Source organism: Siphateles boraxobius, unplaced genomic scaffold (assembly GCF_051911475.1).
Source record: "Siphateles boraxobius isolate OS27281-9 unplaced genomic scaffold, OSU_SipBor_1 25, whole genome shotgun sequence".
In the NCBI taxonomy this organism is placed as follows: Eukaryota; Metazoa; Chordata; class Actinopteri; order Cypriniformes; family Leuciscidae; genus Siphateles; species Siphateles boraxobius.
In genome coordinates, this window is record NW_027508866.1 from 33,876,770 (window position 1) to 33,900,084 (window position 23,315).

Here is a 23,315-nt window from a genome sequence, read left to right on the forward strand (position 1 = left end):
TTCAGCCCGACAGGAAGAGCTTTCAGCTGAGACACAGACACCAACTGATTCTCTACATTTAGCTAGAAGAATGTAGGCAATTTTGGTCTTTAGAAAATGTAGAAGTTGAAAAATGAGCTTGGATAAATATTACACATTACAATGACCTTTTATTTTCTTCCCCCAAAAAGTTGACACTTTATAGAACATTTTTGCTTCTGAAAGTCATGGTTGTTCATAGCCTCAGTTAGTTGCGATCCAATCTAATTTTCAGCATCCGTGATAAATCGCTTAATTGAAGTCAGTAAACAGTCAGCCATCTCAGTTATTGATGCAAGTTTTAATTGGATGAGACAAATTCATTCGCTCAATCATACAGAGTGTTACAGTGCATCACCGGCCAACCCAAGAAGGTCAAGATAGTCATTCCAGCCACTGAGATTGATTGGCCGGACGACTTGTTTATATAAGATAAGAGAAAATAGCCGAAAGGTCAACAATCACAGGCTATCTGAGCATTATCTGACTCTCTCTTTAATGACAAGCACAGCAAACGAAAGTTGAGCACAAATGAGGACGGGACCATTTGAGCGGCGAGAACTTGACTTTAAATCAAGAACCGCGGCTCATTGTTAACATGACGTGTATATTCTAAAAGGAAAACACGGGTGTATTTGCAGATACTGATTATAAAAAAGCTTTACTTTCAGCCAGTGCACTCTCTGGTACAATAACTACATACAGAGACATAGAAAAAGACAGAATCCATTTGGTTTGGCTGCGCACTGACACAAACACAATATATTTTCTATATAAATCCTATATACACATGTTCCTTCACTAAACAGTTGCTTTTAACACAGCTAGTTACACTTCCACTGGAAGCAAAATGCATTTCAGTGCCGACAATAAATGCTGCCCAGAAAGAAAACTTAAAACAAACGTCTTTTTGTTTGTAGTCCGTCTCTGCTGTGTTATATTTCAATGCCATGTATAAAACCCAGTTAAGAAATCTAATTTACAGTAGAAATGGTAAAATAAAGGCAACAAACATGATGATTGAAGATGACAACGTTCTGAAGGCCCTTGAACGGTACCACCGAACTTCCTGAGAGTCGTCTAAAAGAAGAAGAAAAAAAAATAATAAATGGACATGAAATGATATACAGGAATGTTATTTGAAGAAACAGCCACTCAAACAAGAAACAGACGCCTTGAATAATCATTCGCTGTCCGTTTGAATCAAGCGCGAGTCAGTGATTCACAGCCCTATTAGGGAATCGTTGGAGGTGAGAACTTCTGTCTGCGGTCTATTGTTGCTTATCACTAACTAAATTAGTTACAGCAACCTGAAGGACTTTAAAGGGATAGTTCATCCAAAAAAATCATAATTTATTCACCCTCATGTTGTTCCAAACCTGTATGAGTTTCTTTCTTCTGTTGAACACAAAGAAACATATTTTGAAGAATGTTGGCAACCAGACAGTTGACGGTAATTTATTACCAACATTCTTTAAAATATCTTATTTCGTGTTGAACAGAATAATGAAACTCATACAGGCTTGGAACAACTTAAGGGGGAATAAATAATGTCAGAATTTTTATTTTTGGGTGAACCTATCCCTTTAAGTGTGTGTCTTGCCATACTGTAATATAACGAAACTCACAGCGTTCACAACACACACACACATCTATAAACTCACCACAGTCTTTGCTGAAAACATGCGGGAAGCAGTGCAAAACTCCATATCCACATCTGCAGTATGAACATCCTTTCTGAACCCATTCTCCATGTGGAATAACACCACAATCGCTGTAAAAGTAAAAACACAAACATTTAAAAACCCCGTGTGACCACAACAGCGCTTTCCAGCTCGATCTCGACGTCTTTCGTTACCTGAGGCGTTCGTCGTATTCGCAGCTCCGACCGGTGAAGTACTTCGGACAGGCGCAGAAGCTTCCCAAAATGCATGTTCCACCATTCTTGCAGCAGGTACGACTTTGTTTAGCAACTGAGATGAGAAACAGCAAAATGAAGATATTAAATACAAGGAAGCAAACGCAAAACAGCAGCCCCAAAAATGTACGACGTGTAATCTAAACAGCTGCTACCAACATCTGTTTCCCAACACAACATGAACCATCCAGACACTGTGCAGGCCGTTACGCTTGACAACACTGGAATTCCCATTAATATAGGAGAAATCCACTCAACTCCAGCTTAAATGCTCAAAACACACAGTTTTCTACTTCAGGCTCATTATTTACTCTGGTTCATGTTTGTAAGTGTTGTTTACAATGGTGTGCAATTAAAGTCAAGTAGTTTCCTTTGTCCGTGTCTTTAAAAAAAAACTGACATAGAAACAATTTTCACTCAGGAATTGCTAGTAAACAGCTTTTCACAAACCACTACAAGGAAACAGCCAGCATCACATTAAATTAACCGAAGTAGGAAACTGAAAATAGTATTTCTGTAAATCAAACTTTAATAATCTTTATTTATAACTTCCTGTGTCCAGGAACGTGACTGTACTGTACGTAGGAAGTTCTAGAAGTAAACATGACTTTCCAAAGATTTACATTTATTCAGCAAGGATGTGTTGGATTGAAAGTGATAGTAAAGATTTATATTGTTTGTTGAAAATATTTCTATTTTGAATAAATGCTGTTCTTTTAAACTTTTTACTAAATCAATGAATCCTGAAAAAAATATCACAGGTTCCACAAAATATTAAACAGCACAACTGTCTCCAACATTGATAATAAATCATCATATTAAAATGATTTCTGAAGGATCATGTGACACTGAAGACTGGAGTAATGATGCTTGGAATAAATTATAGTTTAGAAAAGCCATTATTTTAAATAGTAATAATATTTCACAATTTTTTTTTCTGTATTATTGATCAATTAAATGCAGCCTTGATGAGCATAAGAGACTGTAATAGTAATAGTAATGTTTCCAAACTTTTTCTGACCCGGGGACTTTATAACGATAATATATATTTATATACACATCACAAATACACGACACATATAAATCGACCCCATCTATATCTGTCTATTTGTTTATCAATCCATCATGCATGCATTCTCACCTCCAGTCAGTCCTATGAACGGTAACGCGGCCTCTGCGTTGCGGTGTTGGCGTTGCGGCGTTTGCGTGTTCATTTCATTGAACTTATTCAAGAACTCCGCTTGTTGCTTTGACTTTCCAGAAACTCCAGCTTTCCCACATTCTGAGCCCTCACAACCTGAGAGAAAACGCGTAATCCATGTTAGAAAGAAGCTATGAAACAACCGGCCACACACGAATTAAAACACCCTGGTTTTAAGATTCAACTTATACCTGCTTCAGTAGAAACAGCCTGACACACCACCACAGCAGACAGCAAGAACCTGTAGAGGAGAAGAACAAACGTGTGAGGCCTGAGGAGAAAGAAGACAGACACTCCGGTTATCCCAAAATAATTATGAATCATTTTCTCACCTGAACAGTTGATTCGACATTCCGCTCGCTGACAAACTGCAAAACACCCAGAGCGCGCGCGCGTGTTATGTGACTGGTCTGCTCAACACTGATGTGACTGGTCTGCTCAACACTGATGCACTGTCTGCAACACCACAAAACATCCGCAGTGTCACCATCACAAACACCAAATAACCAGACCACTCTCTATCTGTCCCTCTCCGGGGTCTTTAGTGCTTCAGACTCCCTCATGACGCGCCATTAACACCTGTAAACCCCTCCCATAGACATACATGAGATCGCGCGCACACCCACAAATGCAAACGAGCCTCCATTCACATTCGTTCCGTCAGTCAAACCGGTTTGAAATAAATCGATTCTCTTCAGTATCACAGAGAAGTGATTAGAGGCTATCAGAGCACTTTGATGCTCTATAATTGGGGATTTAAAAAAAATGTAACCAAGGATCTTTGTTTCTTAAGGCGAACTTAAAAGGCTAAACACTGTTTTTTTCATGCATCTGTCAATTTTTAGATTTTGGGCTTTTTGGCTTTTCATAAAGTGTTTTTTCAGATTAGTGGAAAGAAAACATCCAAAATACACTTTTTAGTGGATCTTTTAGAGCACTTTATTACTCATATAAGGGATAGGTCACCTAAGAATGAAAAACGTTTTCATTACTACATCCTCATGTTGTTCCAAACCTGTATGAGTTTCTTTCTTTTGCTGAACACAAAAGATCATTTTCATTTTTGGGTGAACTATCTCTTTAAAGGCTGTTTTCTCCTGCAGTCAGAAATCTTTATTTCAGCAGCACTTACATACTCTGAACTCTACAGTTTTAGCCTATTCTATATTCTGATTTTATTGAAGGGGGTGTTTATATATAATTTGCCTGATTTTATACAATTTTATTCCTAAACAATTGTGATTTTGTTTTTCTGACTGGTGACAGTATTTTCTGATTTATGGAGTGATAAATGATGCTCTCGAGCCAAATTCTTTCAGTGAGTAGGCCTATGTGGCTCGATGGCAATTTTTAAACTTTTTTTCCAATAATAAAAGGTAGTCTGTCGATTCAATTAAAAATCATCATATTTTAAAATATTACATAATTTATTGAAGCCTGTTTGTCGTGTATAATACAGCGACTAATCGTCATCTGCCACCACAAGTTCAAATTTCATTGGACAATGTGAAGTGGAGCGGTAATTTTCCGGTCATTCATAAATAGTTTGAAAATTACATGGACAGACTCATTTATATTACGACGCGATCTGAATCCATTAGCCTAAGCCTAGTATTCAAGTCACTTGTATTTTGTCCATGTATATTGATACACTGTGCAGTAAACATATTATTACTATGCAGTAATACTTATGTTAGCATAGTTAATTTTGCAGCAATAGCTAATAGGCTACTACTGGTCAAAAATGTGGACAAAACTTTTTCAATGTTTTTTTTTTTTTTTTAAGTCTCCTATGCGCATCAAGCCTGCATTTATTTGATCAAACATACATTAAAAACAATTAAAATAATAGTTTTCTATTTTAATATACTTGAAAAAAAAAACATAATTTATTTCTTTGCTGCAAAGCTGGATTTTCAACAGCCATAACTCCACTCTTCAGTGTCACATGATTCTTCAGAAATCATTCTAATATGCTGATTTATTATCAATGTTGGAAACAGTTCTTTTTATTGAACCTGTGATACTTTTTCAGGATTCATTGATGAATAAAAAGTTTAAATTAAACATTAAATTAAAATAGAAATTATTTGCTGAAAGTCTTTACTGCCACTTTAAAAATAAACAAATTTAGCAAATCCTTGCTGAATAAGTATTCATTTCTTAAAAAAAAACTACTTTTGAATGGTAGCCTAGTTTATATTGGTACAAAATATTTCTATTTTAAGATGCTGTTCTTTTTTTAACTATAGAATCTTGAAAAAAATATCACAGAAAAAAAATATTTCAAATTGTAGTTACATTTCACAATACAGCTCTTTTTTCTGTACTTTAGATCAAATAAATGCAGCCTTGATGAGCATAAAAGGCTTTTTTCAAAAACATTAAAAATAGCAGTGTCCAAACTTTTGGCTGATAGGTTACTTATATACTATTATACTTATATTATCTACACTATATATATGCCCCTTTTTTACATTTGATCCCCTGCCCCTGAGGAACTCTCTGCACGTCCCTGCCCTATAATTCACCTGTGGTGTTTTGCTTTAAGTTAAAAATAAAAATGCTTACATTATTTAGATCATTGCTTAGTGCACTCATTCTTTATTCTGACTATTTTACACGTTTGAATAATAATAAAGTCCAGCTCAGTTCACTCTGGACTCTCAAAGTATTTTTAAAATCAGGGAAACATAAATGAAGTCAAACTTTTGCTATATTGCATATTTTTTTCCCCTTCACAGTTTTATATTTACATAGTTTAATTCACCTGCAAAATCCAGTGCACACCTGCTTTTGCACAAAGCGTACATTTTTCTATATGTTTATATTGCATTTATCTTATATCTTAATAAAAAAAAAACAGATATAAACATCAAATTATATTTGTTAGGAAGTAGTTTGGTATTTGTTGTTGTTGATCCACAATTGCTATGGTGATTTCTAATTTGTTTATAAAATTTATGCATGAAAATCAAATGAATTCTCTGGTGATTTTGTTCCCAAAGGCTGACATTTCCAAAGTAACGTCAGTAGGTATATATATATAACCTCTGAGAGCCTAAAGTAATTAGAGTAAGTTTCCTTTGAGAAATTTCTTGTGTTTGATGCAGTTCACTTCTTTAAAGAGGCGCATAAAGCACAAGCAGACGCTTCCGTCTCTATTTCGGTCCTTTTTCTTGCTTATTGGTTTCTAATTAGCCGATTTCTCTGAGCCTGAGGTCAAGAACTTTCACACATTTTAGTTTGCCATTCAGTCTTTTCAACTACCTAAAAGGTCAAAATATACTTCAATATATATAATATATACACACTGTATATACTGTATATGCCCTGGTTTCTCTTTTCACAAACTCTCTCTTTCTAAACCTCAACTTCCTTTTAAAGTCAATATTATTATCTTTAAACAGAACAAGCATATCCGAATGCAAGCTTTAGTGATAGACTTGTCCTATTTTACATTTCACATTTAATGTATGTCTGTCTTCTGCATAATAAAAAAAAGTTAATTTTGTCCGGTGGGAGAAAAAAAAAATCCTTTTGAAAGAAATTACATGCAAATTGCATGGCTCAGGTTGATGGATTTTTCATTTTAAAGCACAATGCATCACCGCTGGGAGAGCTTTCCTCTTAGTGCCATTAACGTTTTTATTTTTACATTCATTCCAATATTTCAACTAATTGTTGCAGGGAATTGTTTCACAGCAGAACACCCACTCTGTCCATCTAGAGGAAAGATCTTCAGCACAGACGTCGAACGCGTGAACAAGACCAGTTGCTAAATAAAGTTGGTGGACCATGTGACACAGGCCAGCCCTGAAAGGCTAAAGGTCAGACTGAAAGCTGCTGGTATATTACATGACAGGCACCTTTGACCCATGAGCATTACCTAATGACCTTTTGGCTTTGTGTTTAATAATAATATTTTAATGATTGAATCAACATTCATGTGTATTTATTAGAACAAATTCTTTAAAATAAGGTTGCAAAGAGCGGGTTTTTGCAGCAATGCCATAGAAGAAGTTTTTTTGGTCCCCCAAAGAACCTTTCAGTGAACAGTTTTTTAATAAAGATCAATTTTCTCTTACTGTGAAGAACATTTGAATAATCTAAAGAATCTTTTCCATTATAAAGAACCTTGAGAAAATAACTATTTGTGGAAAGATTCCAAGGTTCTTTACTGAACCATCGATGCCATTAAAGAACCTTGATTTTTAAAAGTGTAAGTCATGCATCACTGTCATTGCTGTTAACTTAGGGTACTTTTGCACGACTACGATGAACTAAAACCAGAATAGTATTTCCTTTGCGTTTTTTGCGTACAGATGCATCGTTGTCAACACGATCCCGTTCACACGGATCTGCGAAACTGACTAAAAACGCTGTATTCTGCTGCCAGGCCAGTAGATGGCGATGTCACTTTGTATAGAAACACTAACACATAATACTCATACCCATGACGTCAGCGTTTTCACAAATTTGCATTTTTGTTGTTGTATCATTTCCAAAAACTTGCACTTTGAATCTCCTTTTTCAATAATTTGCATATTCAGGCCCCCAAAACGCTGTTGTAGTGTAAATGAACGGCTAAAACGCATAAAAAGTTTCTTTTTTTATTTGAGAACGGTGTTGTGTAAATGGCCCCTTAAACTATTTTCTATTTTTAAAAATAGTTTCTGGTAATTAAAATAAATACTGAATGTATAGCAATGTCTTGGCAACCACCGCACTCCAGCATCATAGCAGCAAGTTTTAATCAAGAAACCACCAGAATTTTATACCACCACAGTTTATTGCTTTTGCAATTTAATTTGGACTTCAGTTATTAAATAATTGAATGCAAAGCAGAGTTCATAAATACATGCATTTTGCTTTTGCTAATGGGCTACTGAGAATTAATTAGATAATTCACTCACATAAAGAAGGATTAAACCATGTCCGCTAATGAGCAACAAGTGAGCCGCCAAGGTCACGGATCTTCACGCTGCTCTGCTGTCGGCAGGTCGGATGCCCTTTTGTTATAGACACAGAAGAAGTCAAAAGGTGATTTATTCTCTGTGCTCACAGGTGCATTTCTGTCTCTTACGGCTGACAGCCTGTCATGTTGCTGCCAGAGGAATATGAGAGGTAATTAGAGTAGCAGAGGTGGACAGCGAAACGCAGATTTGAGGGGACAAATCCAGATTAAATGTGTGCTTGTACGATTCACTTGTTGTTGTTTTTATTTAAATTAGACTGCAATTCAAATAAGACTGTTACAGTACATTTTATGAAGAAATGTGCCTGTGCATAAGACACCGGATTGATGCTGGTCCATCCTTCAGTTTGCTTCTGTGGGATTTTGCATCTTTTTTTATTGTACACTGTTAGAAAAAAAAGATTAGACTGGGTCCTGTATTAAACCCTAGGCTCTTGACACTATTATGACAAAAATGTTCTATATAAGGAGAAATTATGTTTGCATAATACTTTCATGTTTAACAGGTTATTTAATTTTTTTTTAAAAGGCATCTGAAATAATAAACATAGTGTAAGTAGTGTTGTCAAAAATATAGATACATATCGATACTGAAATATCTGGAACGCTTCCGATACTCATTTTCCGCATAATAGATACACGATACCAGCAAAACTTTCTCTCTCTCTCTCATCTCTCTGACAGTGAGTGACACACAAACCTGCCTCTCCTCCCTCACTCACTCCCTCCCTCCCTCACTCACTCACTCACTCACTCACTCACTCACTCACTCACTCACTCACTCACTCACTCACTCACTCACTCACACACTCACTCACTCACTCACTCACTCACTCACTCACTCACACACTCGCCCACACACTCGCTCCCTCACTCACTCACTCACTCACTCACTCACTCACTCACTCACTCACTCACTCACTCACTTCCTCCTTCCTTCCCTCACTCACTCACTCACTCACACTCACTCACTCACTCACTCACTCACTCACTCACTCACTCCCTCACTCACTCACTCACTCCCTCACTCCCTCACTCACACTCACTCACTCACTCACTCACTCACTCACTCCCTCACTCACACTCACTCACTCCCTCACTCACTCACTCACTCACTCACACACTCGCCCACACACTCGCTCCCTCACTCCCTCCCTCCCTCCCTCCCTCCCTCCCTCACTCACTCACTCACTTCCTCCTTCGCTCACTCACTCCCTCACTCACACTCACTCACTCACTCACTCCCTCACTCCCTCACTCCCTCACTCACACTCACTCACTCACTCACTCACTCCCTCACTCACACACTCGCTCACTCACTCCCTCACTCACTCACACTCACTCACACTCACTCACTCCCTCACTCACTCACTCACTCCCTCACTCACACTCACTCACACTCACTCACTCCCTCACTCACACTCACTCACTCACTCACTCACTCACTCACTCACTCACTCACTCACTCACACTCGCTCACTCACTCACTCACTCACTCACTCACTCACTCACTCACTCACTCACTCACACACTTGCTCCCTCACTCCCTCACTCACTCACTCACTCACTCACTCACTCACTCACTCACTCACTCACTCACTCACTCACTCCCTCACTCACTCACTCACTCACTCCCTCACTCCCTCACTCACTCACTCACACTCCCTCACTCCCTCACTCACACTCACTCACTCACTCACTCACTCACACACTCGCTCCCTCACTCACTCACTCCCTCCCTCCCTCCCTCACTCACTCACTCACTCACTCCCTCACTCACTCACTCACTCACTCACTCACTCACTCACTCACTCACTCACTCCCTCACTCCCTCACTCACTCACTCACTCACTCACTCACACTCCCTCACTCCCTCACTCACACTCTCTCACTCACTCACTCACTCACTCACTCACTCACTCACTCACACACTCGCTCCCTCACTCACTCCCTCCCTCACTCACTCACTCACTCACTCACTCCCTCACTCCCTCACTCCCTCACTCACACTCACTCACTCACTCCCTCACTCACACTCACTCACTCACTCACTCACTCACTCACTCACTCACTCACTCACTCACTCACTCACTCACACACACACTCACCCACACACTCACCCACACACTCGCTCCCTCACTCACTCCCTCCCTCCCTCCCTCACTCACTCACTCACTCCCTCCCTCACTCACTCACTCCCTCACTCACTCACTCACTCACTCACTCACTCACTCACTCACTCACTCACTCACACACTCGCCCACACACTCGCTCCCTCACTCACTCCCTCCCTCCCTCCCTCACTCACTCACTCACTCACTCACTCACTCACTCACTCACTCACTCACTTCCTCCTTCCCTCACTCACTCCCTCACTCACACTCACTCACTCACTCCCTCACTCCCTCACTCACACTCACTCACTCACTCACTCCCTCACTCACACACTCACTCCCTCACTCACACTCACTCACTCACTCACTCCCTCACTCACACACTCGCTCACTCACTCACTCACTCACTCACTCACTCACGCACTCTCACTCACTCACTCACTCACTCACTCACTCACTCACTCACTCACTCACTCACTCACTCACTCACACTCGCTCACTCACTCACTCACACTCACCCACTCACTCACACACTCGCTCCCTCACTCACTCACTCACTCACACACACACTCCCTCGTCCCCTCCCTCATTTCAGCTGATGCGTGATAAAAACCTTGACAGTCAATCAGAATCCATCCTGCTTTAAAGAGCACAAGGATTTAAATCTGCAGATGAATTAACTGCAGTGTGTGCTGAGAATAAACAGAATGTGTTGATGTGGATGCTAATAATGTATAGTTATTATTATAGTTATTGTTCTTGGTGTGAACGGGCCTTTAAAAAATAAATTTTTGCAAGACTAAAATTGTATTTTCTTGTAAAACAAACTCTTTTGTTCTACAAACATGTTTTATATACAATTTCGAAAAGTCACATTTTACAATGTAAAAGCACACCTCTCCTCAACAAGAAACGTGATTTGAACTTCATCCTCGCTCAATTTTCCACCAGTGCAAAATAAATGAAAGGATTAAAGTTGTCTTCAAACATGAGCAACAGTGATCTCCAACTATGTAAATATACTGTAAGACCTTAAATATTCTATATTAAATATTCTAAAATATGTCAAAGTTGATTAAATCTATGTAACTTCATCACTTTATCACATGGGATTTATCACATTTGATCCCCGGCCAAAATATGTCGTATAAAAGTGCAATCAGTGCTGCGTGTGAAAGGAAACGAGACACCGGCGGTTTGATGATGCTGAGTGAAGCTCTCGGGCTCTGACTCATATGAACCCCCTGCTGGCTCATAATTCATTTACATATCTTTGTTTTTCATTCCCATAATTAACAAGCTCACAGATAATGCCAGTGCAGGCCCATTATGTGTTCCAGCATGTTTACAGGGCTGTAATGACATCAACACAGGTAAGAACGCTTTTATTTTTTACTTGACTTGGGTTTTTTCGTTTTCTAAATATGTTGGTACATTTGCTCAATAGTAGATCCTTTTTGATTCCATCCATAGATGAAATTGGAATTAAACTTCGTCATTGTGCAATAAAAATGAAAACTGTCATTTCACAAAATGCATTTTTTGGGTGAACTCTTCCTTTAATGTACGACCAGGAATTTTATCCAATTTCATCTATGGAAATTGTAGCTCCTACTTGATGTCATCCATTGATGAAATTGTAATCAACTTCCTCATGCAAAGTGCAAAAATGAAAACGGTCATTTAAAAAAAAAAAGCTACTATTTTTTGGGGAAAAACAAGAAAAGGAGATTGGCAATTGTCTCAAATTTGGTACCCTTTTCTCATAAAATTACAGAAGACTTTGAATATCAAGCACAAGTCCACTTTCATTGTGTTTTATATTACTTTTATTGTTTTGTTGTGTTTTTTTGTCCTTCATGATGCTTGACAAACATGAACTGTCACTGTATGCAAAAAAGTTGTCAAAAAATAACAGCATACGGGTTTTGATTTACATGAATATTGGGTTAATTATTCCTTTAATCCTTTATATTTCAATTAGGATTCATTCGACAAGGCATTATTGATTGAATATGCATGTCATTCTTGGCTGTGACAGCGAGTGTAAGGGAACATTTGACAGACCTGATTATTGTGATTTCTATTCTGAAAACTGACACGGTAATGACAGCTGAATCATTATCAGCCATGCAAAGGTTGACGCTCTCTCTCCTAATGAGCTGTCTGCCTTCTGAATGGCACAGCACTGTTTCTTCACTCCGTTTGAAAGGTTACGATTCAGGATGTCAGCAACTTCTGTGAGAAACGAGGACAAATGTGGTGCAAAATCAAAAGTTTTCATGCAAGCCTTGAGACTAAAAGAGAAAAACAGCATTGGTGCAAAGTCGATAACAAGAGATATTGAATTGAAGTTTTTTAAAGTTTCTCTATTATGCTATTTTAAAGGTTCCTAATTTTGTTTTGGAGTCTCCTACGATAGGTTTACATGCAGCCATGGGCAAAAAACACTTTAATTTTCTCATATTATACATTGTATATCACTTAATTTCTCAAAGAGTCTGGAAACAATTCATTTAAAGATTCAGTCTCTCTAAACCCCGCCTTACCGAAAGACTCTGCTCTGATTGGTCAGATGGTCCAGTCTGACGTGATTGGTGCGTGTCGGAAACAAAACGCCTCTCTCTTACCTTAGCTTCAGCTCCGGAGGCTTCCTCAGTGCTTGATACACAGTGACAGGAACAATGACGTCTGTTTTCTCGTATCAATTCAAGCCTGAGTCCTCCTCCTTTTAAACGTGGATTCACCAGGCAGAAAACCGCATCTTCTCAAACTAAACTCTTCCAGTCTCTGCTACAACTACAGTGTTTGAAGGGAATATTAGACGTTTGCTGGATCCCAATGAAGATCACAGGGTGGCATTATGCATATATGTTACAAACCTAGGTTTGTTCATGCAGGAAGTAAGAACTGGAATTACTGACGACTCTTTTCAGCAGTTCAGAATTGATTCTTTCTTTAATAGATAATAACTTTATTTGTCATGCAACTTTGATCTGTACAACTTTACAGACCTTTCACAAACATCTGTATTACTCTCTGCATGGCAATACTACAGGTAAAAGCATAATGGGGCACTTTAATATCTGTGAATATTGCTGTGCTCATGCAATGTCAGAATTACTGTAATTATTAGTTTCTAATTTGTAAAAAAAACAGCATTAAGGATAAAAGAGCAAAATAATATTGGTGCAAACTTGATAACAAGAGATATTGAATTGAAATAAAAGTTTGTACAACAAATGTACAACAACAGCTCAATGAGATGAGTTATTTAAATGTTTATATTTTGATTATCTGCATGCTGTGTACGCAAGTGTCACCTTTAAATGAACGACTTTATGGCTCATGGTTATTTTTACTTGCTACTGTATGCCCAGTCATTTCCATATGCTGATTGTACATTCATAACATATTTCAACCTCGTTGCAAACATCATGTTCTAGTGGCTATATTGAGCGCACCGCCCTGAAACACTGTACTTGATCCTTCCATCCTAATTCAAAGGAATAAAGTTACCTACTATTAATTAGTAACTGTGTCATGTACCACCTAAATGCAGTGTATTAATTACCAGCTCCATCATTTTCATTCTGAAATCTGACATCTCCATCCATCGACGTTAATCATTACCTACAAGTGTGAGAACATCCTTGTAGCGACTCGTGTCACAGGTTTACAGGTGAATCTGGTCGAGTACAGTATGCCATGAAATAAAAAGAATATTTTTAAATGAATGCAGACAAGCATTTCTTTAACGATTTACAAAGCCACGTGTCAACCGTCCCGCAGGGTGTTATAAATAGCCGGGTCAAGAGCCCTGGTTACACGGGCCAGTTAAGTTACAGTTGACACTTATATGAGCTGCTTCTGAAGCCAGATGGTCATTTAACAGAGAACAGTCAGACGGTAAACATTTCTTTTTTATTTCATTATTGCAGAGAAATACTCTTTTATGTTGACAGGACCGCAGGATTGGATGCTGTACAGTTATGAAATTGCAATTAATATTGCTAGCAGTAAACACGATTATTGCTTTTAAATATAGCATGAAAGAACAATCCAGTTATGCTATTATAGAATTAATCACGGAAGCAATTTCATGTGGTATTGTTTTTGCCTGATAAGTGATGATTCCCTGCTAAATGTATTCTATAAAATGTGCAAATGTTCCAAATTTTTTTTCTTGTCTGCGTTTGTTTTGTACTGCGTTTATATTTAATTGCCTGCCCTGGTTAAATTAAATAGCTTAATCAAATGCATGCTATTAGATGATCTATATTGTAAACAAATGCACAATTTATGGTTAGTTTATGCAAGGGAACATTGCAGTCTTGTAAAATCCAATTTCGTTCTTCCACTGATAGCTTCATCTCCGCTTACAGCAGGAGTCTCTACAATAATGGACAAAAACGCAGAGGTGTTAGTATGTGGCTCTTCAATTATGAAGCATGTCTGGGAAATCAGACTGAGGGAGAATCGACAGAAACGACAGCTGGAAGAGGAGAGGGTACAGAAGAGTGCTCTGGAAAGGTGAGAACCTGCCGAATCCCTCATTTTACTGCATTTGTCAATCAGAAAAACTCTCTAAAATGACCAACTCAGTATTTATAAAACTACTTTGTGGCTCAAAAATGTCTTAAAGTGCATTTGAGGCAGTTTATTGATATATTTTGTTAATGAAAATATTGTTAACCCATTGCATTCCATATAGTTTTGTAATATTTATGATCATGCTATTGCTTTGCTCATGCTATGTCAAAATTACTGTAAAGTTTCCAACTTGGAAAAATATATTTCCAACTCAGAATTGTAGCATTATTCCAAATAAATTGAGATTCACAAAAATTATTAAAATTCACAAATAAATAAAATGCAAAAACAATTTGTGTTTAAATACTTGTTTTATCATGTTTTAAATTCATGACATGTTCTCTTTAGAATGCAACAACCTGGCACACGTTTAAAAAGAATCCACCTATATATTTTCTACAAACAAAATGAATTGTAATACATGTATTTAACGTTTAAAATACGTCCTTGGAGCTGCCATTAAAACTGCTTGACTGAAGAAGTGTGAAATGCTGTTGTGAGACAGCAATTTCACCAATTACACAAACTCACGTGTTTATTACGAGGCTGAATGTTGTTTCTCTGGCATTTTTAAAGGTTTATAAAATAAAATACTGTGGCTTGGCTTAATACACAGTGTAATGGTCTAAAGAAATCCAAATTTTAAACTTCTTTTATTTTACCAATTTTATGTGCCTTATAGTTCCTATTCTGCCAGTGCAGATGAATAAAATCACAAATTGTGATTGGTTGAAGCAAGAGCGTGCTATGATTAGTCAGCACAAATGGCTGTTATCTGATTGGCTTAAGTAGATGGTGGGTGGAGTCCAATTATTGGTGGATTTGTCTGCAGTCTTGACACTACAAATGTTTCAAAATCCACAAATGCGTGCAGGTATCTACAAATGTACAGGAAGCGATTCACAAATGAATGCAAGGCAGAGTTGTGTTTGCACCCACAAAACACAATTGTAAATATGTTTTTTATTTGCAAATCTCATTTTATTCGTTTTTGTGAAACTCTTAACATTTTGTGAATCTCAATCTATTTATTTGGAATAATGCAACAATTTTAACCCCATAAAAACACTTCTTTCTCATTTTACACATTCTTTTCTAACTAATAATTGCAAGTTGGAGAAATGCACAATGATGCATTTTGAGCGATAATATAGAAAATAATAATTTCTGACAAAGACAAGAAAAGTTCAGAGAAGACTCTCTGAGTCATCTCATAATTATAGCTCTGGCATGAATGCAGCATTTGTATGTTTGATCCCAACCGCCTCTCTGCATATTTTGTTTGCAGATAATAAGGCCTTTCAGAACTAATAATGAGCTTGTGGTCGCTTCAACTTAATTGTGTTAATATTAATTTTAATAACAACAGCTATCTTTAATGAATCTGTTAAAACAAAAGAAGCTAACTCAAACTACATTTCATATTAAAGAGAAATCATTTTAATTTGTTGTCCATTCAAATTAAAAATTTCATATAGAATCAATCAAGATTGGCAGACGCGTATGTCCTCCAAGATAAAAAACCCTAAAAGACTGGAGAGAAAAGCAAAGGTTCCTGAAGAATCAACTCTTGATGCACACAAGGCTAAAGAGACGCACCAGGGAAGGCCGCAAGGTTTCCAGAGCAGTCGGATTCAGAGGCAGGTGGACCTGACGAAAACAACAAAAGCCAACAAACTGGCCCTGTTACATCACCTCAATGAAAGCTGCCCTGGGTTGATGGTGTGGTCGAAGTCTTGGAAGTTCTCAAAGCCTTTGCCACAACCTGAAGAAAGTCCCTGTGCATTCGACTGGGGACAGTCATGGAAGTTTCTCAATCTTCAGCCAAGCACTGACGGTAAACCCTGGTTTGATCTTGGGTTTGACACCAACAACATTATGAGCTCCAATTATATGTTTCTGTGGGAGAAGCTCAGGAAAGCATTAGACTCCGAGCTCGTTCAACAAGATCTGGCCAGTTCAGAATGGGAGAAGTCTTGGATATTCACTCAGAAACGAAAAGAGTCTCATGAAGTCACTGATAAAAGTGATAGCAACACATTTTACAACCTGTGGAGGGATCAGAATCAGGAAAGTGCATCAGACTGGCTCGAATCCTGGATGACAATGAAACCTGTGAAAGGAGGTGATATCATGTCCGATTCAATTCAGCCCTCAACTAATGAGGAAACACGACCTGAATTACCATGGGAAAATTCTTGGATGTACTTAAAGAAGAGGCTTCATATGAAGTCAAAAACAGGTAATAACCTAGGATGGAGTAAATCTTGGAGGGTTTCAAAAGCCATATCACAACAGGAAACGAAATCAATCGAATCTCAAGCGGTGGTGCCCGAGGAACTGCATCCTGACATCTGCAACATGATAATGAATGTGCCTAGAGAGATGAAGCACACAATTCAGTTTGGTGGGAGGGATGCACCGCCGTCTGATTGGGAAAAATCATGGACGACCATAAAAAATCTTTTGGAGTATAAAGAAGAGATAAATAAAGCTGAATGTAGGGAGGTGGAAGTGAAGGTTGAGACACCGAAACCAGACCATTTAAATCAACAAAGTGAACATGTGAAATTCAACGTACTTACTTTGCCAAGAATCCAAAAGCGGGGAGAGATGCTCCAGTTCTCAGAGCAAACTGACTGGAAGGATTCTTGGAAGATGCTGAAACGCCAGCGTAGAGAAGAAAGAGCATTAAGGAACCTGAGACGTCCACTTCCACAATTTTCCTCCGCATCACACACTCTCACTGAATGGGCCAGTTCTTGGAGGTTCACAAACTTAACTCTCAATCAAGATAGTAGTTTATGGCAGCAGGGTTGGTCCGCCAATGCTCAGCCCAGACCTATTAGAAGAGTGCTAGAAAATGAGGATATCCCGCATAATGGACCAGCAGGGGTTCTTACCTGGGCTGAGTCCTGGAGGACTATGAGACGTCAGCATCTACTGGAAAGACAACTGCAAGGTGCATCAACCGAGCCAGTGGGCCAACAGACATACACAAGATCTGTGGCAGACTGGGAGCAATCATGGAAATCATCAACTCATCAGCGCAATCATGATAGACCCTCAATGACCGAGTGGACGGATTCTTGGAGGTTCTCCAGCTTGAAGGATTCCCAGCCTGAATATACTTGGTTTGAGAAATCAATGGAAATCAAAGGCAGAAAGGAACTTCGTAGAGCATCGAATGCATTTAGCAGATCATTCGATTATCAGACCTTAAAAGAACGACATCCCGCGAAAGAGTGGAATGACTCATGGAGGGTTAAGAAGAGGTCTGATGGTCCTGGACTTGCACAACTCGTAAAAAAAGAAGTTCTAGATTGGGATAATTCTTGGATGTTTACTGGCACAGAGTTTTACCAAAGACAAGGTCAGTGTTATTTGAATTTCCAGCTAACGTCGGATGTCAGTAGCATTGCGATGCTCAAACCTGTCCAGATTGAGAGCAGGTCAGAATGGGGTCGATCATGGAAGATGTCAAACCCACAACCACCAAAGAACATCGCCTCATGGCCTGATGCAAAGCCAAAGTCATTCAGCGCACAAGACGTGATCCTTTGGTCAAAACAAAAACACATCTATTATTTCCCTTCTGCTTTGGTCAAAGACTTGAAGCTGAACATCTGGAGCAAGTCATGGAGGTTCATGAAGATGGACCTTGACTCAAAGCACGAGAACAGCTCTGCTTCGGCTGAGGATGAATCTGTGATAATGACAAAGACTGCAACAAAAAGAAAGCACATTTACTCTAGCATAGATCAGGAGAAACCACAACAGAAGAGATGGAGCGATGCGTGTAAAATAGCAAAGACGCAACAACGACCAAGGCGTAATGTTAGATCTGGCAACAAGGAAGATGAAGATGGAAAAGGAAAGTTTGCAGAATGGATGGAATCTTGGAAATTCTCAAATAATTCAAAAAGCCATGAGCCTGCAATGGTGTCTATATCTCTGAGCGATTGGGAAAACTCCTGGAAGTTTCTGCTTGATCCGTATGTGCCACAAAATGGCCCAAAAACAAGCAAAAGTCGGTAAGGATTACCGAGCTCAAGAGTGCGGCTTTAGAGAAATAATTAAAAATATATGACGAATGAAGTTTTTAAAACTTCTACAGATTCAACCCACAATAAAGTTGTGTAGCATGTGCAGAAAAATACCTTTTGTCTCATCTTTTGTGTCAAAGTACAACAAACCACACCAAATCATTATTTTTGATACAGTCACACACACAGCTGCGAACTGTGGCTCTAGTTCAAATTTCAATGCACATAATTTATTATTTTTCAAGTCATGAAGAATAATGACTTGACATGCATGTGGCCAAGGACTTTCTAAAATAAACACGAATGAAGTGTTGTTTAATTTGTCACAGTACTGAAATCTGCAGTTCTGCTATTCAAATGATCACATACTGCAACACTGAAAACTGCAGTAAAACTTCCTGTAAACGACCACACTTATACAGCAAAGATACTACATAATCAAATGAGAAGTGTACTTTAGTGTACATACAAAACAACAACACAGAAAATACAACATACAAATGTATCATTCAGGGCTGATTTTAAAGACAAGACTAAAGACATAAATTACTTAGAATTTTAATGTTAAATTGTTTACTCAAAATGTTAGAAATTTATGGAAATACGGTAATACATAATAGATCACCAATTAGTATCAATAGCACTAACACAAGTTGGATGTTTAATTCATTATAAATCACATATTCCCTCACAACACAGGGTATCCCATACTGCCACCTACTGGCAATGAAAAGCATAATATTAGCATCAATCCTTACTGACAAGCATAGATAGTTGATTTATTTTGTAATTAAGCTGGACTTTAACCCTGCTGATCATATTGATTGAAATGGTCACGACATCTTTATTTCTGACAAATTACTTGGCATGCATCAATATTACATTTCCACTATCTGCCTTAATTAACTGATTAGCTAATGAAGTGCTCTGGTATCTCTGTTTTTTCCTGTTCAAACAACTAAAAATAAACGTGAAAAAGTCAAATATGGTTCATTGGCAATAACTTCAAGATAATAGTTTCTATACTATTACATGATATCTCAAACGCATCAATTGGTTGACAAACATATATGACTGATTTTGTTTAGGTCAAATTGATCTTTATTAGCTTTATACCTGAAACAGTGTCTCTCACGGACATGTTGGTGACAGACATAGATCATCTTTAAAGAGTGCAGCACAAAATGGATATTTTCATTAAGACATTTCATGCATGGCTATTGTTTACACTGCACAAATTAAACTACTAAATAATGACTAGAATCTGCTGATAATCGTCTGGTCCCATTTTTTGTTTTGGATGAGCTCAAGCAAAGACGGAACACATTGGTTTACCATCTGTCACAGACCACTAAAACCTCTATGCTTCTCTAATGATGGCCAGAATTCAAGGCAGAATTCTTGAGCTTAATATGACCAAAAAGTTCATACGGAAATTCATTGCCATTTCTTTTTTGAAGGCCAATTAAAGACTAATGTCTGTTCTTTTCAAAGTCATGAATCTGGACATGCAGTTAAGTCCATAAAAGTAGTAATTTGACAAACTTGCCAACCATAATAGTATTTATTAATATTTTGAGTTAGCTTTTATTTTAATATTTCCAGTTTGCATTTTAGAGTTCAAATGATTTTGAAATCATTTTGTTAAAATATATTTTTTTATTGGATTAGTTTTCCCCTTTACAGTCACCCCCCTTTTTGAGCATAGATGTGAAAATGCATGATTCAAACTTAAATGGTTGTAATTCATTAATGCTTTAGAATACAGACCCAAAGTTGGAATATTGCTGAATGAAAGCACTTCAAAAAAAGTGTAAAAAAGTTATAGAAGTTTAAGTTTACTGTAAAGCAAATGTACTGTATTTTTCCTCTAAAATGCTATAAAGTCAAAGCCATATATCTAATCAAGTTGTGTACCAAATTTGAAGTTAGCCAAAAATAGCCATCCATATTCCATTTTTTTTTTATGTGTTCTCCTGTAACAACTTAAAAACTTTGTCACAATATCACTTCTGTTACAAAACAGACGCCAAATATGGTAACATTGAGTCTCGGACCTTTCCGACCATATGTGTTTTGTCAAGAGTTGAAAAAGTTGATTATAAAATAGTGCAGTAAATTTTGTAATGAGGAACGACACTGCCCACTAGGGGGAGGAGCCTGCTAAAGGGATTTGATAAATTACCGTTTTCATGGTAATGCAATGCCCAATTTCAAAACGGATTTTGAAATTGGATGAATTTTAGTGATTAAGCTTTCGAATGATACCTAATTTATAGGGGTGTAACAATATATCACAATACAAAAATGCAACAATATGTATCGTGGATAGTGACAATATGTGTATTTAACCTAAAATGAAAATTACTGTGTGTGAAAAAAATCAAGTTTACAGAGTTTTAGTGTCAGTACTATATTAAACTACTATACAATGTTGAATATTTGGGGCTCCTGATAATGCCAAATGTCTTATGTTACCAGTAAAAAGTGTCCTACATTATTTTAAATACAACTAGTCAGTGACAGAGTGCAAACATATTTATCTGAAATCATCTGTTTTCAGCTTCAGAATTATGAAGATTTTTATTCTGGTGTCTCTATTGTTCTGTGCATTGGGTTATCAGCACAAATCCCAGCCTATTCATTTAAACACCCAATGTGATACCAAATTTAGCATTTTAATCAACAGTTCATTTTTTGCTAAGTATCGCAATAATATCGTATCGTGAGTTCAGTATCATGATATGTATCGAATCGTGACATAAGTGTATTGTCACAGCTCTACTAATTTATGATGATTACTAAAATATGTTATAGGGAAAAAAGGCAATAAAAAAGAACAATAAGTGTCCCACTAGTTTTATAAGTTGAAGGTTTTCCATCTAATATTTATATTTGATTTCAATTAAATTATGTGTAATAGTTTTAGTTTTAGTTAACAATAACAACACTGGTGCCAACATCCATACAACATCTGTTTCTGCAAGACTGTCTTTATTGGTTATTAGTTCCTCAACCACACATGAAGTGACAGTCATCGCTCTCTGTCACAGAAATATAGCAAAACGTCAGAGACACATTTACAGGTCTCCCTGTGTGTATTTTTAAGCACACATTTGCTTGGCATGGTTGTTTTGTGTTATGGCAGGGAGAACAGGACTGTCTACCCCACACGCATCACTCGAGAGGCCTTCTGGAAACACTGCAGTAAAATTAATGAGCGGAGGGTCTGACACCGAATTATAGAGGGTAGGTACTAGTGCGGATGTCTCAGGCAGCGCACAAACACTTAATTTCCCTGCCAAGAGACATGCCTTCAGCACAGAGCCCTCTCTCTTTCTCTCCACCACACACACAGAAACAAACACGATATATCATCAAACTGCTTCCACTTCAGCAGCATCTCTGCGTTCATCCCACAGGGGCGTTTAAGCAGGTAATGTATAGAGTAGTTTTATTGTTATCCGGTTCGCTTCTGAAGCCAACTTATTTTCAGATTGTTTGCAGCTCGCCTCCTGAGCAGTTCACACAGTAATGTGTGAATGTCTACACTCTTACAAATAAAGGTTCTAAAAGGTTTTTTAACAAAAAAACAAAAACAAAAAAAAGTAAAAGTAAAAGGAAACCACTGTTTTGACATTTAAAGATAGTTCACCCAAAATAAAAATTCTGTTATTAATATCTCACGGTCGTAAGGCTTTCGTTCATCTTTGGAACACAATCGAAGATCTTTCTGATGAAATTCGAGAGATTTCTGTCCCTCCATTGACGGCTGGGCAACTGACACTTTGGCGTTTTGAAAAGTTCGTAAAGAGATCGTAAAACTAATCCATATGAATAGAGCGGTTTAGTCCAAATTTTCTGAAGAGACTCAATCACTTTATATGATGTACAGATTTAATTCAGGCTTTTATTCACATATAAACATTGATCAGCAAACAGAAACAGAAGCTCAACAGAACCTGGTTGACACGTGAGAATGAACCTCATTGGTTCTTGCTGAAGCTCAAAAGTGCTGCGTAACACAAGAATGAACCTCATTGGTTCTTGCTGAAGCTCAAAAGTGCTGCGTAACACAAGAATGAACCTCATTGGTTTCCTGCACGTCAAGCTTACATGCTTGAGCTTCTGTTTACCAAAACTTATGTATGAGTTGAGGAATGTTTATATATGTGAATATAAAAGTCTAAATTCAATTTGTTCATCTTGTAAAGTGATCGAGTCACTTCAGAAAATTTGGACTCAATTAATTTGGATTAGTTTTACGACCTCTTTATTTTATATATATATATAAAAGATAATTTGTGTTCTGAAGAAGAACGAAAGTCGTACGGGTTTGGAACGACACAAGGGTGAATTATTAATGACAGAATTTTCATTTTGGGGTGAACTATCCCTTTAAGTAAAATAATTTTGCCATCTACAGTCTCCAGTCTCCTCTATTCAA

At 37.7% G+C, this 23,315-nt stretch overlaps 2 protein-coding genes across 2 annotated transcripts; one reads left to right on the forward strand and one right to left on the reverse strand.

Annotated features, from left to right (window-relative positions):
* Positions 1–300: 300 nt before the first annotated feature.
* Positions 301–3,714, reverse strand: tdgf1 (teratocarcinoma-derived growth factor 1). The gene is made up of 6 exons (XM_077242033.1): positions 3,470–3,714; positions 3,329–3,378; positions 3,078–3,233; positions 1,877–1,991; positions 1,683–1,792; positions 301–1,098 (listed from the first exon to the last, which is right to left on the reverse strand). Exons 1-6 carry the CDS (start codon positions 3,487–3,489, stop codon positions 998–1,000), a joined length of 552 nt encoding a protein of 183 aa, XP_077098148.1. The 5' UTR covers positions 3,490–3,714; the 3' UTR covers positions 301–997.
* Positions 3,715–14,098: 10,384 nt separating this feature from the next.
* Positions 14,099–18,979, forward strand: LOC143750559 (uncharacterized). The gene is made up of 3 exons (XM_077243707.1): positions 14,099–14,138; positions 14,618–14,762; positions 16,301–18,979. The coding sequence occupies exons 2-3, from the start codon at positions 14,632–14,634 to the stop codon at positions 18,858–18,860; spliced, it is 2,691 nt and encodes an 896-aa protein (XP_077099822.1). The 5' UTR covers positions 14,099–14,138; positions 14,618–14,631; the 3' UTR covers positions 18,861–18,979.
* Positions 18,980–23,315: the final 4,336 nt, after the last annotated feature.

Coding starts and splice junctions, on each gene's coding strand:
- LOC143750559 (XM_077243707.1), top strand. CDS start 14,632: ATGGACAAAAACGCAGAGGTGTTAGTATGTGGCTCTTCAATTATGAAG. Junction 14,763..16,300: donor CAGAAGAGTGCTCTGGAAAG/GTGAGAACCTGC, acceptor AATTTCATATAG/AATCAATCAAGATTGGCAGA.
- tdgf1 (XM_077242033.1), bottom strand. CDS start 3,489: ATGTCGAATCAACTGTTCAG. Junction 3,234..3,328: donor GGCTGTTTCTACTGAAGCAG/GTATAAGTTGAA, acceptor GTTTTCTCTCAG/GTTGTGAGGGCTCAGAATGT. Junction 1,099..1,682: donor TGTTTTCAGCAAAGACTGTG/GTGAGTTTATAG, acceptor TTCTTCTTTTAG/ACGACTCTCAGGAAGTTCGG.